The 18,087-nt window shown below is 40.2% G+C and overlaps 1 protein-coding gene across 6 annotated transcripts in view; it reads left to right on the top strand.

The window, feature by feature from the left end:
• SYT3 (synaptotagmin 3) overlaps nucleotides 1–18,087 on the top strand; it is a 372,879-nt gene that overhangs the window by 334,521 nt on the left and 20,271 nt on the right. For 4 of the 6 annotated variants that reach the window (XM_073602148.1, XM_073602149.1, XM_073602153.1 and 1 more), the window contains 2 exons: nucleotides 2,455–2,584; nucleotides 4,794–4,923. In XM_073602148.1, coding sequence (XP_073458249.1) covers nucleotides 2,455–2,584; nucleotides 4,794–4,880 — 217 coding nt within the window. In that variant the 3' untranslated portion in view covers nucleotides 4,881–4,923. Of the gene's footprint in view, nucleotides 1–2,454; nucleotides 2,585–4,793; nucleotides 4,928–16,564; nucleotides 16,954–18,087 lie in introns of those variants that run through there. The other 2 variants (XM_073602151.1, XM_073602152.1) reach the window with 2 other exon arrangements.

Raw genomic sequence — 18,087 nt, 5'->3', positions numbered from 1 at the left:
CACTTACCTGGGGAAGAGATGCTACCAGGATGCCTCATGGGAAGAAGGCAAGTTGGCAGAGGCAGTGTGATGCCTTGGGCAATGTTGTTCTGGGAAGCTTTGGGTCCTTCCATTCATGTGGATGTTGCTTTGAATTTCCTTACCTTGATAGGTGAGGACTGTTTTGACAGCAAAAAGGGAACCTACTTATCATTATGGAGTGGTTAGAACATTATGGCTGATCTGTGTATACGTATGATATCATTATTTCATAAAACTCTACATCTCCTATCACCAGTCATATTACATGATGGCCAAGAAATATTAAAACCAGAATGCAATAGGAGTGCCTAAAAGCCCTTTGGTTTATTTACCTGTGGGTAGCACAAGTCTACTCATCAATAACCTGTACAGATATATGTTGATTGCTTGAGTTATTCGTTCTGGTAACTAATTTTGTCATACCTAAACTGCATTCATCTACACGTGTCTGAAGGTGGTCAAACAAACACAAAATAAAAGAGAAAACACAATTTCAAAGTGCTGTGCCTTAGTAATAACTTAATTTCTGTATGTCCATAAACCTGATAAATACAGCTCTGCATGGAATTGCATTAGTAAGGACTACAGTATATGGCTTCCTGTAAGTGCATGGCAGACATCCACAATGACACTTTGTTATTTGGGCCAAAAAAAGCCCATCAGTCAAAAAATAAATTATAATAGGGCAACCTGAACCAATAATTAGCAAAAGTTTGTTAGGTTCATGCAAGTAAAAGAATGTACATTTCCACCAATAGAAATATGATAGCTGATATTGAATTGCTCTGAATGACACTATCACAATTTAGGAGGTAGTAAAAACCTTAAAACTGAAGTTTACTATGCTTATATTTTGTGGTCTCTGGATCCTTCCTGTCCTCCTCATCTAGATAATTAGTGGTGATATTAGGTGCTTCCGCAGGTGAATTTGAGTGTTGATCTCTCTTTCAGAGATATGGGCTGCTACCTTACTGGTACAACAGAGCTTTCACTTCACTGAAAAGATACATAGGGAGAGAGGAGCGTCCGGTGTCCAGAATCAGGAAACTGGATGAAGAATATCATTGTTTATTGGAAGTAAAACATGTACAGATCGAGCCAACGCGTGATTATTGATCATTTTATTTTTCATATTACATGCCTTTATTAATTTCTCTGCATATAGTTTATATTTATGAATTGTAATATTTATGAATTGATATATCCTTTTATGTACACATAGGTTATTATAGTTTTTTATTATCATCTATATTCCTTCGTATTTTTATGCTTTTACACATATCGACATGAGCAGGCACTACATATGCTTTGTTCACTCTATCCTAGCCTATTTGATTGTATTGTACCTTGTGTATATTAATATACATTTTTATTTTCTGATCTACATATATTTTGTCCAGTTCTAGTATAACACCTACTGTATATAACAAATACTGATTATGCATCGTCTATGTTTGTATGTTAGCCTTGAAGAAGGGGGAGGCAATTTCCCTGGAATAGATTAGCTTGATCTGTACATGTTTTTCTTCCAATAGACGATTATATTCTACGTCAAGAGTTTCCTTATTCTGAACACTGGGAGATCCTCTCTCCCTTATCAAGTATATTTTCAGATAAAGCGAGAGCTCTGTTGTACCAGTAGGGTAGCAGCCCATATCTCAGAAGAGAGGTCAACACTCTCCTTCACCCACGGAACCACCGAATATCTATCCACAACTGCTGTGCTCTTTGATTGCGGTCTCTACCTCAATTTTCTTCCCCATCAAGTTGGGAATTACATTTTTAAATAAAGCCTTTTCATTTTCACTATATACCTTATTATAGTGATGTCATCAATGGGTTTCTGTGCTTCTCTATGCAATGGCAGGTCATGGCTGCTGGGAGGGAGGGGATGACAAGGTGCTCTATTTAGCTTTCAGAAAACATCACAGCACCCTGACTCAGTACTCATCTAAAGAGCCCTCAGCCCCAATGCAAGCAGTGGGCTGGCTCTATGGGGAGGTATGCATATAACAGAATGCCTACATTGTTGGGTGTCGATTTGGAGAAGTGGGCATAACTAGACAGACTGCCTTTGCATGCAGACTGCCCTAGGTAACACCCACATGTGACACTGAGCCTCTATACTGATTAAAGACCATTTAATATAAGGTGTGGGCCAGGGATAGTAAGGTTGGTGAAAGCGCTAGAAGGTGCTGGACGTCCTCCAGCCAGGAAATCAGGCAGGGTCTCTCTGACTTGCTGCAGCTTCTAATGTACGCTATGAGAATCCTACAGTGTTTAGTGAAATCAGAGTAAGCTATTTCAGGACAGTACATGAGCCCATACAATTGTGCAAGATTTGCGGTATTTGAGGTTTACAGAAAATTTTGAATGTTTACACTTGTTTCACTAATGGGAAGGGGTATAATTTGTATGTATGTGTTTTTACAGTATAGGTCATAATGAAGTCATTGGAATGTGCCGGGTGGGCAGTGACGCAGACACGCCTGGCAGAGAACACTGGAATGAGATGCTGGCAAACCCTAGAAAGCCCATTGAACACTGGCATCAGCTGGTTGAGGTAAATGGCGACAGATTAAATTGTTTAGAACACAATGTCAGTGAGCAGTTTATTTTCAAAGATACGTGATTCACTACTTACAAAGTCTGCAGACCACTCATTCTCCACTTTTTTACACTGAAGGAACCCTTAAATAATAATCAAGTTTCAGGGAACCTTTGCTTAAAATTGTTTTGCAACTCATAGTACAATATCATAACCGGTAAATTGTAGAGAGTTTTAAACAGAACACTAATACCCTGTACACACGATAGGATTTTCCGACAATAAAATCCATGTTTTTTTTCCGACAGATGTTGGCTCAAACTTGTCTTGTATACACATGGTCACACAAATCTTGTCGGAAATTCCGAATGTCAAGAACACGGTGACGTACAACACGTACGACGAGCCAAGAAAAATTAAGTTCAATAGCCAGTGCGGCTCTTCTGCTTGATTCCGAGCATGCGTGGAACTTTGTGCGTCGGAATTGTGTACACACGATTGGAATTTACGAGAACAGATTTTGTTGTCGGAAAATTTGAGATCCAGATCTCAAATTTTGTGTGATGGAAATTCCAATGGAAAATGTCTACTGGAGCCTACACACGGTCGGAATTTCCGACAACAAGCTCCCATAGAACATTTTCCGTCGGAAAATCCTATCGTGTGTACGGGGCATAAGACTGTGGATTATCTACAAATTTGAAGCCCAGGACAGATGATTTTTTTTTTTTTTTAATCATTCCCTACTGCTCTGTACAGCAAAATGTTCAGCAATGGTTTTGAAATTAAATTATTACAGGTAGAGTGGTGTACTCTAACATTAGTAAGATTAGTGCTCATTGTAGACGTTACCCCTTGCATTGGTGGTCAATAGATAACTGAGCCCCCCCCCCCAGCAATGGTGGGGAGTGTAGGTGGGAAACCAATTCCAAAACCATTTGTAATCATAGAAGAAACCCTAAGGTTCCATGGAAAGCTAGTTGAGAGAGGCTGCTCTAGAACCTTTTCAATGGCATGTAACCAGTAAGCATTGGTTTATGAATTCAACAAGACCAAAATATCTCTTTCATTTTCTGTTTTGGAATCTTGGCCTTTACCCCTCACAACCTCCAATATGGACATTATGGGAATGATTCACCAAAGGCAATTAGGCTGCTCCCTTTGCAAGAGAAATTGCACTTTTCAAGTGAATTTTAAAGTAGAACTATAGGCAAAACTTTGTTTTCATTTGGAATAGAGCAAGGGAGGGTTATAACCCCTGTGAGATTTTTTTTTCCCGCCATCTGTGTCCCATTGCAGTGATCTCCCTTCATTTCCTGTACCATAGTCGAACAGTAAGTGAGAGGAGATCCCTGCAAATTAAGGGAATCCCTTGGCCCCCCAAGTCACCAGAATTAGTGTCCCCATTGGAAGATTTCCCCTCTATTACTTTTCTTGGGACTACCCAAAATTTGGCATTTTCTTTTACATTCACTGCAATGATAATGATAAACAGGCCAAATACAGAGGGTGAATCTCCTTAACAGGGGCACAGATAGCAATAAAAACATACAGGGGTTCTAATCCTTCTCCACCCTATCCAAAACAGGAAAAAAAAAGTTTTGCCTTCAGTTATACTTTAAGAATGCCAAATCCAGTGCAAGAAAAATATAAAAAAAAAAAAACATCAAAAACATTAAACCTCAAAAAAACTAATTTTGCTTGCACATTATTGGATGATGGAAGCCATCAGAGCTTCACCTCATTCGCCAAGCTAAGAGTAAATTCCCTTGCAAAATGCTAATTCCCATTGCAAAGTGGACAGCCAATTTGCCTTTAGTAAATCAACCCCAATGTTATTGAACAGGACTGACCATCAAAATATTGCTATGGGCTCTTGGCTATAATACTTAAACATTGTTCATTACATAAGGTATGCTTTGTACTTTTTTTTCTCTTGGGAAATTGTTTTTGAGTGCTTTACTCAGAGGTCAACTATAGTACATATCTAGTTACAGTAAGCTAATAATTTTCTAGTACACTAACTTTTTAAAAACTGGAGTCTGGTACAGGTTTTCTTTTATAAATGTCCCCACTTTGAGAGCCATCACTGACACTTTTTGTGGCTGCTTGCTCTCAATCAATGAAAGACATCTTTCCATAATCCAGCATGCAGTTTAGTTTGGTGTTTATTTAATGGTACATAATACCTACAACTACGTGAAGTTGTTTTTGATTGTTGCAGGAGAAGGCTCTGACCAGTTTTGTGACAAAATCTTCCCCACCACGGGAGAAGCCGAGCATAATAGTGGACAATACACAGTCTGATTAGTCATTTCCACTACCGAGGGAGAGAGAAACCGATCAGGAGAGCTGTAAGTATGTGAAATATACTATTTTAAATGAGTATTTCTCTTTAACAACCTCCTTTGAACAAGTGTTCATACCATTGAGTCTACAGGGAGTATAATCATCATCATTCAGTAGTAAAGTATATAAGAAGCCTTAATAGTTTGGAATTAATTTTATTTAAGTTTCAAAGAGTATGTACACTTTCAACACTAAAGGCTGGTTCACACCAGATGCAGTCCAGTGCATTTTTATTCTAAAATAAATAAAAATAAAGTATCTAAAATGCATGGACATGGCCTTAGTTCACACCTGTGCAGTGTGTTATAGTGCAGTTAACAAAAATAGAACATGTTGCATATTTTCTTTATGGAACACATCTGGAACACAGCAAAATGCATCGAAAAGCAACGGAATGCACATGTTCTTAACTGTCCTTAATTGAGATGAATAAAAAAAAAGAGGGGAAAAATCGCACTGAAATGCATCAAAAACGCACATGCAGAAACACATCTGGAATGCAGAGATTGTGGTGTCAACCGGCCCTCAGTCTTTATACTTGTCTCTGTATCCTGAGAAAAAGTAATTTGTAAAAGGTCCCTTTTTTGCAAGGAAGGAGGAATTCATGCCCATAGCTGCAAGAGGGTTTACAATGTGAGTAAAGCGTCGGCCTAAGGGAGCCACAAGTGGAGCGTACAGCCACCTATTGCAAGCGATGGCTTTGCTCTGTTTTACAAGGGTTTACGCCAGCCTTTCTCAACCTTTTAACCCTGAAGGAACCCCAAAAATAATTTTCAGGTCTCGAGGAATCTTTACTAAAACCAATTTATCAGGGGTCAATAGGAACAATGCCCCTTATACTGGTGGCCAATAGGTAGAATGTGCCCCTTAAAGTGGTGCTCAGAATGCCACCCTTAACTTGCTTACTGGGCACTTAAACCCCCCTCCTGCCCAGACCAATATTCAGCTTTCAGCGCTGACGCACTTTGAATAACAATTGCGCGGTCATACAACACTGTACCTAAATTAAATTTTTATCATTTTTTTCACACAAATTGAGCTTTCTTTTGGTGGTATTTAATCACAGCTGTTGTTTTTATTTTTTGCTAAACAAACAAAAAAAGATGGAAAATTTTGAAAAAAAAAAAAAAATCATGTTTCATAGTTTGTTATAAAATTTTGCAAACAGGTAATTTTTCTCCTTCATTGATATGCACTGATGAGGCGGCACTGCTGGGCACTGATAGGCTGCACTGCTGGGCACTGATAGGCTGCACTGCTGGGCACTGATAGGCTGCACCGCTGGGCACTGATAGGCTGCACCGATGGGCACTGATAGGCACAGATAAGGCGGCACTGATGGGGACAGATAAGGCGGTACTGATGGACACAGATAAGGTGGCACTGCTGGCCCCTGATGGGTGGCACTGATGGGCACTGATAGGTGCCACTGATAGGTGGCACTGATGGGCAGCACTGGTAGGTGACACTGATGGGCACTGATAGGTGGCACTGATGTGCAGCACTGTTGATGAGGCACTGATTGTGGGCACTGATAGGTGGCACTGTGGGCAGTGATGGGTGGCACTGTGGGCACTGATGGGTGGCACTGGTAGGCGGCTGCTAGGTGACACTGGCAGGTGGCACAGGTGGGCACTGAGGAGCTGGCGGCAGCTTCTCGAAAACTCAGTGGAATGCACATGTTCTTAACTGTCCTTAATTGAGAGGAGAAAAAAAAATAGCCTATTACCGACTGTCATTGGCTGACATCTGATCACGTGGTAAGGAGTTGGGATCGACCCCTTACTCCGATCTGTGATCCAGCGAGTCTCAAAGACTGCGCGCAGGCCGCTCGGGCACGGTAGGACGTCAATAGATGCCCTCCCGGCAAAGCAGGTCTGCGCTGTAGCCGTCATTCGGCTATAGCGCGGATCTGAAGAAGTTAAAGACAGCTAAAAAGATATTTGGTGTCATGCTGTTGGCTTTGCTAAGTGATGCTGAACCTCGAACTCTGTAGACACCATCAAAAAGGTGGTTCATCAGCCACAGCTCAAGGAACCCCTAGTAACCTCTGGAGGAACCCTGGTTGAGAATGGCTGGTTTACACTGTCACGTGTGTAAACATGCACATATGCACAGGCATACAAAGCTGGACCTAGACTGCCTACATCCAGGATTGTGCGCCCATGCGCATGCACAAATTTATGCAAGCCCCAGCCCCTTGTATAGCACTGTACAGCCATTTATTGCAGTGAGAGTCTGCACACTCTACCTGTGGTTTCCTTCTGCTAGCTAATTACACTCCATGCATGCTGTACACCCCTTGCAGCCATGTGTATAAAGCCCTAAGGCTTAATTCCAGGTATGGATTTTATTGCATAGGTACATTGTGGAAACTTCAAATCACTGTAGTAGTCACAACTACTACAGTGGTGACTGCTGTCTTTTGGGTCTTGTGCCCAATGGCTGCCTTGCTTCTTAGTAACCACAGGGGTTACCATTTTTACCTGCTTGACAGAGAAACAATCCAGCGGTATGGATTGCTGATCACAAAGGCGAACAGAGACCAGATCATCTCTGAACGCCTCTATGGCCTTGGAGGACCGGAGCGCCACCATAACTTCATTTCCAATCTAGGGAGGAAGTAAACAATTTTTTTTTTTTTTTTTAAGCAAAAGATCAACATTTTTTTTGATCTTTTGTTTTTAAAGGTAAAGGGGAGATTTGGGGTCTTTTTGACCCCAAATCTCTCCATAAAGAGGACCTGTCATCCTTATTTCTATTACAAGGGATGTTCACATTCCTGGTAATAGGAATAAAAGTGTTAAAAAAAATAAAGGGACAGTGTAAAAATAAAAAATGAAATAAGAAAAAAAGTAAAGCTCCCCCATCCCTCCATTCTCGCACACAAAAATGAACGCATATGTAAGTTACGCACACACATGTAAATTGTGCTTGCACCACACATGTGAACGTGAGAGCGAGAGCAATCATTTTAGCACTAAACTTCCTCTGTAACTCTAAACAAGTAACCTGTAAAAATGTTTAAATACGTCGCCTAAGGAGATGTTTAAGTATCATAGTTTGAAAAATTGCTTCACAAATACCCTATAACAGTGATGGCGAACCTTGGCATCCCAGATGTTTTGGAACTACATTTCCCATGATGCTCATCTACACTGCAGAATGCATGAGCATCATGGGAAACGTAGTTCCAAAACATCTTTGGTGCCAAGGTTCGCCATCACTGCCCTATAACATAAAAAATTGAAACAATTGCCAATTTATTCCCTAGGGTCTCTGCTAAAAAAAAAAAAAAAATATATATATATATATATATATATATATATATATATATATATATATATATATATATATTTAATGTTTTGGGGGTTATAAGTCATTTTCTAGCAAATTAAAAAAAATACTGATTTAAACTTGTAAACAAAAAGTGCCAGAAAAGGTCTGGTCTTCAAGTGGTTCAACCAAAAGGGATCTGCAAAGCAAGCAATGTGCTCATTGTGCTTTTGGAATCCTTTGTCATTTATTACATTTTTGTTTGTTTCTAAAACAAAGATTATAGATATATGCAATTAAATGAATAGTCAAGTAAAATACTATATAAAAACATGCAACAGTTTAAAATGTATAAATGGTACAAAAATAAAGCATTGTAGTTTTTTATAAACACATTGGTTTTCTCTTTTCTCAGTGGGAAGATGTGTTTATTTTCTTCTTTAGTTTTTTTTGTTAGAATATGCTTTGTTGTAGTTTCAAACACTAACAACATGCACATTATGCCAAAAACAACTTTTCAATTTCATGTATTTGTTTTAGTACCTCATTGATATGGCTTATGTTTTCAGCTATGTGCATATCTCCTGCAGTCTTTATATTCTATGTAAAAAAGTTTTTTTGGCTAAAGCCTGGTGTTGGTTAATGCCACCATTTGTTTTAGTTTTTTTTCTTCATAAAAACCGTCCCAAAAAAAATCAGTGTGAAACCGTTGGAGATGCATATTTGATCACAATGGGTATGATTTACTAAAAACAAATAGGCTGCTTACTTTGCAAGGGAATTTTCACTTTGCCAATTTTCCCTTAGCTTAAAGTGGTATTAACCACTTGGGGTACGCGACACGCTCTGTGATCACCGACTCCTTGGGACTCGGCTGATCACAGATCAGAGTAAAAGGCCGGTCCCGGCTCTTTACCACGTGATCAGCTGTCTGCCAATGACAGCTGATCACATGATGTAAACAGAAGCCGGTAAACAGCACAAGAAAAAAAAATAAGACGATTACCGGCTTGTGTAAACGAAACATCGGTCCCACACACTGACAGCCACTGCTGCTAAAAAAGTGCCACCTACCAGTGCCCATCAGTGCCACATATCAGTGCCCATCAGTGCCTCATTATCAGTGCTGCCTATCAGTGCCACCTACCAGTGCCACCTATCAGTGCCCATTAGTGCCACCATATCAGTGTCTACCAGTGCAGCCTATCAGTGCCCATCAGTATAGCCTTTCAGTGCCCATCAGTGCAGCCTTATCAGTGCACATCAGTGAAGGAGAAAAATTACCTGTTTGCAATTTTTTTTTTTAACAAACTATGAAAATGTTTTTTAGTTTTTTTTTTTTCAAAACTTTTGGTCTTTTTTTGTTTAGCAAAAAATAAAAAAAAACAGCAGTTATTAAATTCCACCAAAAAAAATCTCTATTTGTGTGAAAAAAATGATAAAAATTTCATATGGGTACAGTGTTGCATGCAATTGTCATTCAAAGTGCGACAGCGCTGAACGCTGAAAACTAGCCTTGGCAGGAAGGGGGTATAAGTGTCCAGTAAGCAAGTGGTTAAACTCAAACCCAAAAATATTATATATTGCAGCTTAGCAATTATTAGATGTGGTGGCTGCATTCGTTTTTTTTCTTTGGGTTTTTTTCTCAGTTTTTTCCCTCTGTTTTTACCTGGTGACCTGGCCAGTAAAACACCACCTGTATTAGAGTGCCCCCACTCTGGATAAAGAAGCAACAGAAACAACTTTAGACAACAGAATTGTCAGTCTGGGGGGTGTTAAATTAGCAGATTTATATGTACTACTAATATGAACAAATTAAATCCAAGCTCCAGCTAACACTTTATAAGCAGTGACAGCAACAGGTTTGTTCCTCTTGGGGGAAAGGTTTTACATAAATAAAAGCTGACCATTGGAATAATTAAATCATTTGTCTCAACCCTCTTACTGCTACATATGTAGGATAGCTTATTCTGTTGCAAAACAACACACTCAGGCTGCATTTACATGGTTTATTTGGCCTGCTGCAAATGACAGGGCCAGGAATTTGCTTGCTTGTTCCTGCTTTTGTTTTTGCCACCTGTGATTGGCTATCTTTGGCCACCGAGCCCATACACTTTAATGACAGGTCGGCTGCGGACACAGCAATCCATGGCTGTTCGCACTGCCCTCAATTATCTGTGTGTACAGGTTCGGTGGCCAAAGATAGCCACTCACAGGTGGCAAAAAACACAAACAGGTATAAGCAGATTCCTGGCCCTGTTATTCACAACGGGCCACATCACCCATGCAAATGTAGCCTTACTGGCTAGATCACCAGGTGAAAATAAAAGAAAGAGAGCCTATAAGATAAAACGAATGCAGCCACCACATCTAAGAATTGCTAAGCTGCAAGTAATGTTTGTGTTTGAGTGTAATACCATTTTAATGCATGTGGTGAAAATGACCTTTGCAAAAAATAGCCAATCATGTGCAAGGAAAATAAAAAAACTAATTTTTTTTCTTGCATATAATTGGATGATGGAAGTCAACAGAGCTTCAACTCATTCATTAAGCTAAGGGAAAATGCTCTTACAAAGTGAACAGTCTATTTTTCTCTAAAAAAAAAAAAGTGTTGTGTTCTAAAAAAGGTAAACCGTATATACTCGAGTATAAGCCGAGTTTTTCAGCACATTTGTTTGTGCTGAAAATGCCCCCCTTGGCTTATACTCGAGTTAAGCACTTTTCTGCAGCAGAGAATGACATTTTCTGAACCAAATTTGAGGCCCCGTATCTCAGGGCCACTTAGTACTAGGAATCCCAAATTTGGTGTGCAAACCCAGTGGAACTAGCACTACAATATATCCAAGCTGGGGTTCCTACTACCAAGTGGCCCCGAGATACGGTTCGGAAAATGTCATTCTCTGCTGCAGAAAAGTGCTTGACATTTTCCGAATTGAATTTGGGGCCCCGTATCTCGGGGCCACTTGATGCTAGGATCCCCAGCTTTGGATATGTTGTAGTGCTAGTTCCACTAGATTTGCAGACCAAATTTGGGGTTCCTAGCACCAAGTAGCCCCGAGATACGGTATCCAGAGGCCCCAAATTTTGTCTGCAGCTAGGGGGCATCTAGGAACCCTTAACTACAGAGTTTGAAGTTTGGGGGACCTGTGGCTGCAAATGGGCATTGTTGACCCTCTTTTCCACTTACAGTAGCTGCGCATTTCTCACCCTAGGCTTATACTCGAGTCAATAAGTTTTCCCAGCTTTTTGTGGTAAAATTAGGTGCCTCGGCTTATATTTGGGTCGGCTTATACTCGAGTATATATATGGTAAATACCAGTGCTCAGATATTTGAACATACAGTATATACAAAGTCCAGCAAAAGTTGAAAGCTTGTAAACTCCGCAGTGAACTAAAGGAATCTCTTCACATCCCAAATGTACCACCAGCCACCTTGTGATCATGCAGCAGCTTACCAAATATTCAAACCCCCATTACAAGAGGTCCGACCGCACTCTTGGATGTTAAATCCAGACTGAATGGATGGATGGTTCCAGCTCTCACACCTAATTGCTCTTTGAATCTCTCTACCTCTCTCTCCAGCGGCATGACCCAAACAGTCACAGGATCACCTTACATAAATTGCCTCAGCGTCCCAAAGACATACCAGGGGGGAAGCAAGGATATCCCATAATGAAGTACAGTTAAAACACTGTTTATAAACCAACTAAAGAGATACTAACAACAAAAGATTAAAGCATATCGCAGATGCCCAGTGGCAACTTCATTGCCCCTGGAAAACGTCCCATTGGACAAAACGTGTGTAGGGCGGAGCGACGACATTATTACGTCTGTTCGCAGAGCCAGTGGGCTTCTGTTATATGCTCCAATTTTTTATTGTTTGTGAGTACCTCTTTCATTAGTTAATAAATGGCATTTTAACTGTACTTCACTATGGAATGTCCTTGCTTTCCCCCTGGTATGTCTTTGTGACGCTGAGGCAGTTTATGTGAGTTGATTCAGTGACTGTTTGGGGCCTGCTACTGGTGAGAAAGAAAGATTCAATGAACAATAAGCTTTGAGGGTATGAGATCTGGAACCATCCATCCAGTCGGTATTTGTCATCTAAGAGTGCGGTCAGAGCTCTTGTAATGGGGGGCTGCTGCACATTTGGGGTGTGAAGCAACTCCTTTAGTTTGCGGTGGACTTTATACAAGCTTTCAACTTTTGCTGGACATTGTTGTATACATGTTCAATTATCTGAGCGCTGGTATTTATATGTACCATACAGCGCAACACTATTTTAAAGAAAAGTGTCCTTTGATAATTGGTGTGTAGATATCAGCGAGTGCTGCAGTCACATTCATCTTTTTATTTATTTGGTTTATGTTGATTGGTTTCTGTCTAGCGCGGGTTTTACTTATTATTTGAACAGTCTATTTACCTGAATTAATCAACCCCAATGTGCACAGTGTGCTAACCCCAACTGTTTCACAATGTTTTTTTGGGATGGTGTTATAGAAAAAAAAACTGTGGTGTTCACCAGTTAACCCCAATGCTTTTTGGCCCAGCTGATGTCTGACCAACTGTAACCCAACTTCGGTCCAAACTTTCTATTTAACTTTGTGTATTGAAGTAGAGTTTAGAGCTTCTACCAGGTGTATATTTGTATTGTTTGTGTCCTTGTTGGGGAGCTTTCAGTTTGGTTCCTTTTGAGGACAAGAAGTGATTGGGAATTTTTCCAAAGGGAACAAAATGAAAAAGACAAAAAACATTTTTAGTAGAATGTTGGCATTTCTAGGGTTCGTCCATGCCTTACATACCTGGTGATGCCCACACCTCCCTTTTCTTGTATGGGATAGGAAGCTAGAGGGCATTTCCCAGTTGGAATACATATAAAAATTTAAATCTGCCTCCTAATATTGGCAAGATAAAAGTATGATGATTGAAGATGGTCATAAAAATGCCTTTTTACATATTACAATGTACGTTCAAACATCACAAAATTGAAAGTGACACCCACAAAGACTAAGCACTTTTTTCATTTGGCACCAAGCTGAATAGCACTACTTGAAGCACATAACGCAACAGCCTTTTTTTCCATATTTTGTGGCTGAACACAGCTTTCAAATAATCTTTGGCCAGTTCATTGATCCTGAGGTACCAGGCCTGCAGGACAGACAGGTTTCCTACTAAGTAGATGTTAATAAACAGAGAGGCTTTCGCGAAGAGGAAAGCAATTAAGAGAACATATGACCTACATCTGTCTAACGTGACATCTGTAGTGCATTAAGTATCATATATATCTATCCAAGGTCCAGGACTGACTAGCTAGAGGCTCTTTGTATTAGAGAAGTGAAATGCCCATTTGTCTTTCCTCACCTTGATCTCCAATCTATTGCAGTGATTGAATGTGCTGTAAACTAGGATCAGGTTGTGGCAGATACCTATTACAGAACATTTAGAGACAATTAATTTAGGTCTGATGGAGGAGGCAAAGCGCAGTGAAGATATGTACAGTGGTGGTCATGGATAGCTCATGTAAATAAAGAAAAGAAAAAAGGGGGTTTTGGGACTTTAAATGAGGTAACAGGGACCGTTCAAATCCCCTCCTCCATCCCAGTTCAATATATTTAAAAAGAAAGCAAGAGGCGGGACTTTGCATGAAGCACACGGAAGCAACAAAATGAATTGATTAAAAATCAACTTTTAATTGGTTCAATACATGAAAGGAATCATTTTATATTTGATTTATTACATTATGCTATATATCAATATGTTTTTATAAAATTCATTAGAAGCAGATATTGCACATAAATTGATACTCCATCATGGAGTTTTAAACAGTATTATACAAATATATCGGTCAATATGATACATGATTATATGTATTGTAAATAATACTTATACAGATAGCTGGTGCATTAAAGCGTCATTTCAAAAAGATACAGGAAAGGTGAAATGGGTTGATGGGAACGGCCATAAAGAATTCATGAATGTATACACATGTTGGTGGTTGTTAGCTCTACGCATTTCGAGGCCTTATAGCCACTCATCAGGAGAAACACCGTAATGATCATCTATAATTAAGAACAATCATATTAAATGATCTAAAGAAATCATGTGGGTAAAAACAAAAATATGAGAGGGACCCCCCATATATCTGCTTGACCAACACACTTACATGTACATCTGCGCGATGGTGGTGCGGCATGAAAATCCCAGACTCGCCATAAACGCCACTCCAGGGAGCTGAGGGGGCGTAGTGGGGCGACAACAACCCACACAAACTGCACCCCGAGTGGACCAGTGTATTTGAAGTGGCACAGGTGTGGACTGAATATGGTGACCCCAATGTGGGGAATCTGTGTAAAAAAATATAGTGAATGAAATGAAATGAAGGTAGTGCGAAAATGTGTCATAAATGGGGGAGAGAGAGGTAAAAGAGGGAAGTGCAAGAAGGAAAAGAAAAAGGAAACAGAGGGCGGAAAGGGAGCAGATGGGTGTGGAAAGAGGCAAAGAAGGAACATAGAAAGATAAGAGACCAGATGGTGAACATTTGGTGAGGGAGAGTGGGTATCTGTTGGATGCGAAATGAGGGTAAGAGTGTCATGATTACCCTCATTTCGCATCCAACACCACCCTCACCATCTTTTAATATGATTGTTCTATGATTGTTCTTAATTATAGATGATCATTACGGTGTTTCTCCTGATGAGTGGCTATAAGGCCTCGAAATGCGTAGAGCTAACAACCACCAACATGTGTATACATTCATGAATTCTTTATGGCCATTCCCATCAACCCATTTCACCTTTCCTGTATCTTTTTGAAATGACGCTTTAATGCGCCAGCTATCTGTATAAGTATTATTTACAATATATATAATCATGTATCATATTGACCGATGTATTTGTATAATACTGTTTAAAACTCCATGATGGAGTATCAATTTATGTGCAATACCTGCTTCTAATGAATTTAATAAAAACATATTGATACAGTGCATAATGTAATAAATCAAATATAAAATGATTCCTTTCATGTATTGGACCAATTAAAAGTTGATTTTTTAATCAATTAATTTTGTTGCTTCCGTGTGCTTCATGCAAAGTCCCGCTTCTTGCTTTCTTTTTTAATATATTGAACCGGGATGGAGGAGGGGATTTGAACGGCCCCTGTTACCTCATTTAAAGTCCCAAAACCCCCTTTTTTCTTTTCTTTATATAATTAGGGATGGAGGCACACCATAGCACTAACAATACTTATTTATTTTTCTTATGAATTCTAACTATATATGGCTGCTTATCAGTTGCTTTTTTGATTATCTTTTTATCATCTTTTTTGTTCTTTTTGACATTAATTGCTCACTTTTTGTACATTTCCATGTTATTTTGCAGCTGGTTTTCTAACACCCTCAGTACTTTTGCCTAATTAAACATGTGCGCCTTGGTGGTTCCGGCTATGTTGTTTTACTGGACTTTGCCCTTCCTGTCCCTTTCGTGACCTGCGACGCGCACTGCCGGTCTCCCCACCGCCCTGTTCTGACGTAGGGTGGGCGGGTCTCTGACACTGTGCGTCGACATCACGCTTCCCATACCGGAGCTGCGGCATCCTTGTGGCGCTGCATTTCTGACTAAGTGATTTTCCAGCTGCCAGCACATTGGGGTCGGGTCTGTTTGGCGCCTCTTGCCGGGCGGCTCGGCTGCCCGGTCTGTTCCGCCTTCCTCCCCCCTCTGTGCCCTGACGTGACGTTGGGGGCGTGGTTTGCGGTGGCACTCCCTATATGAGCCTTCCCCCGTGTTGGGCCCCACACTTAGAATCAGTCACCACACTCTCCTTGTGGAACATGAGGCATCATGACACTCTTACCCTCATTTTGCATCCAACAGGTACCCACTCTCCCTCATCATCTTTTCACCATCTGGTCTCTTTTACCTTTCTATGTCCCTTCTTTGCCTCTTTCCACACCCATCTGCTCCCTTTCCACCCTCTGTTTCCTTTTTCTTTTCCTTCTTGCACTTCCCTCTTTTACCACTCTCTCCCCCTTTTTTGACACATTTTCGCACTACCTTCATTTCATTTCATTCACTATATTTTTTTACACAGATTCCCCACATTGGGGTCACCATATTCAGTCTACACCTGTGCCACTTCAAATACACTGGTCCACTCCAGGTGCGGTTTGTGTGGTTTGTTGTCGCCCCACTACACCCCCTCAGCTCCCTGGAGTGGCGTTTATGGCGAGTCTGGGATTTTCATGGCCGCACCACCATTGCGCAGATGTACATGTAAGTGTGTTGGTCAAGCAGATATATATGGGGTCTCATGTTTTTGTTTTTACCCACATGATTTCGTTAGATCATTTAATATGATTTTTCTTACTTATAGATGATCATTAAGGTGTTGCTCGAGATGAGTGGCTATAAGGCCTCGAAACGCGTAGAGCTAACAACCACCGACATGTGTATACATTCATGAATTCTTTATGGCCGTTCCCATCAACCCATTTCACCTTTCCTGTATCTTTTTGAAATGACGCTTTAATGCACCAGCTATCTGTATAAGTATTATTTACAATACATATAATCATGTATCATATTGACCTATGTATTTGTATAATACTGTTTAAAACTCCATGATGGAGTATCAATTTATGTGCAATATCTGGTTCTAATGAATTTTATAAAAACACATTGATATATAGCATAATGTAATACATCAAATATAAAATGATTCCTTTCATGTATTGAACCAATTAAAAGTTGATTTTTAATCAATTCATTTTGTTGCATCCGTGTGCTTCGTGCAAAGTCCCACCTCTTGCTTTCTTTTTTAAGCTCATATAAATAATTCTGGGAGCACACATTTGGTTTTTGTTAAGTTTTAGTTTCAGCATTCCTTTTTAGGTGTATTTCCAGTTAATACTTTTTTTCTGTTGTGAGGAAGGATTCAAACCTATGTCTGTTTTTACTGCTAAATGGGGCGCCATTTAAGAGAGATTTCCCCTCACTTGGATACTAGGCATGGACTAGGCTAGGGGTCTCCAAACTATTGCCTGCAGGCCTCCTCCGGCTCCTATTAGACTTTACCTGGCCTGGAGCTAGGGTTAGTGGTGCATCCTCAATGTGCACAGTTTAGGTCAGGTCAGCAGAGGTTGCCTATGGTCACTGCAACCAGTGACATGCTTGCCCCAGCATTCACAGAAGGACAGAATTTCCTCTCTCCAGACCTGTGACCCTTCCTGGCTTACGCCCCGCTGCTACAGCTGCTCTGTAAACCTTAAAGTGGTAAGAGGGACCTTAATGTAAGGTGGGACTGTAATGGGGGCTCTGGACAAAAAAGCCACATCCTGAAAGAGAAAACGGGAATGCAGAGGAGGAGCGAGAATAAAAAAAAAAATGGACCTCAACCCCAAAAAATCAAAGAATCAGTAAAGATATTTAACTTATCATCACATATACTCACCAAAAATGAGGAATTTCTTCTAAAAAATGGCCTAAATTTCTGTCCAACCTCCAAACCAAATATGTTTGATCTCTTCGTGGACCTCCAGAACTTTGTGAGGAAATTAACACTACAACGGTGTAGTAGTGCAAACAAAAAACTATTCCAGATACGGCTAATTCACTACCTATCCTGATGTAAGGGGAGACTATGATGTAAGGAAAGACTGTGATGGGAACCCTGATGTAAGCGGGGGCTCTTCTGGGGACCTTGATGTAAAGGAAGACTCTGATTTAGGGGAGGACCTTATCATGCTAATCACATAAGGATTCACTAAAAGTTATTCATTCATTTATAAAACTGATATTTTTTTCAGCCTATGAATATTCATAAAATATTACTAATGAAAAGTTTGGAGACCCCTTGAATAGACTAAAAGTATGCTCATCCTTCAAACCGGATTCATA

Source organism: Aquarana catesbeiana, linkage group LG10, assembly GCF_042186555.1.
Source record: "Aquarana catesbeiana isolate 2022-GZ linkage group LG10, ASM4218655v1, whole genome shotgun sequence".
NCBI lineage: Eukaryota > Metazoa > Chordata > Amphibia > Anura > Ranidae > Aquarana > Aquarana catesbeiana.
Note: the sequence above shows the minus strand (reverse complement) of the source record. Positions and strands in the feature narration are given on the sequence as shown.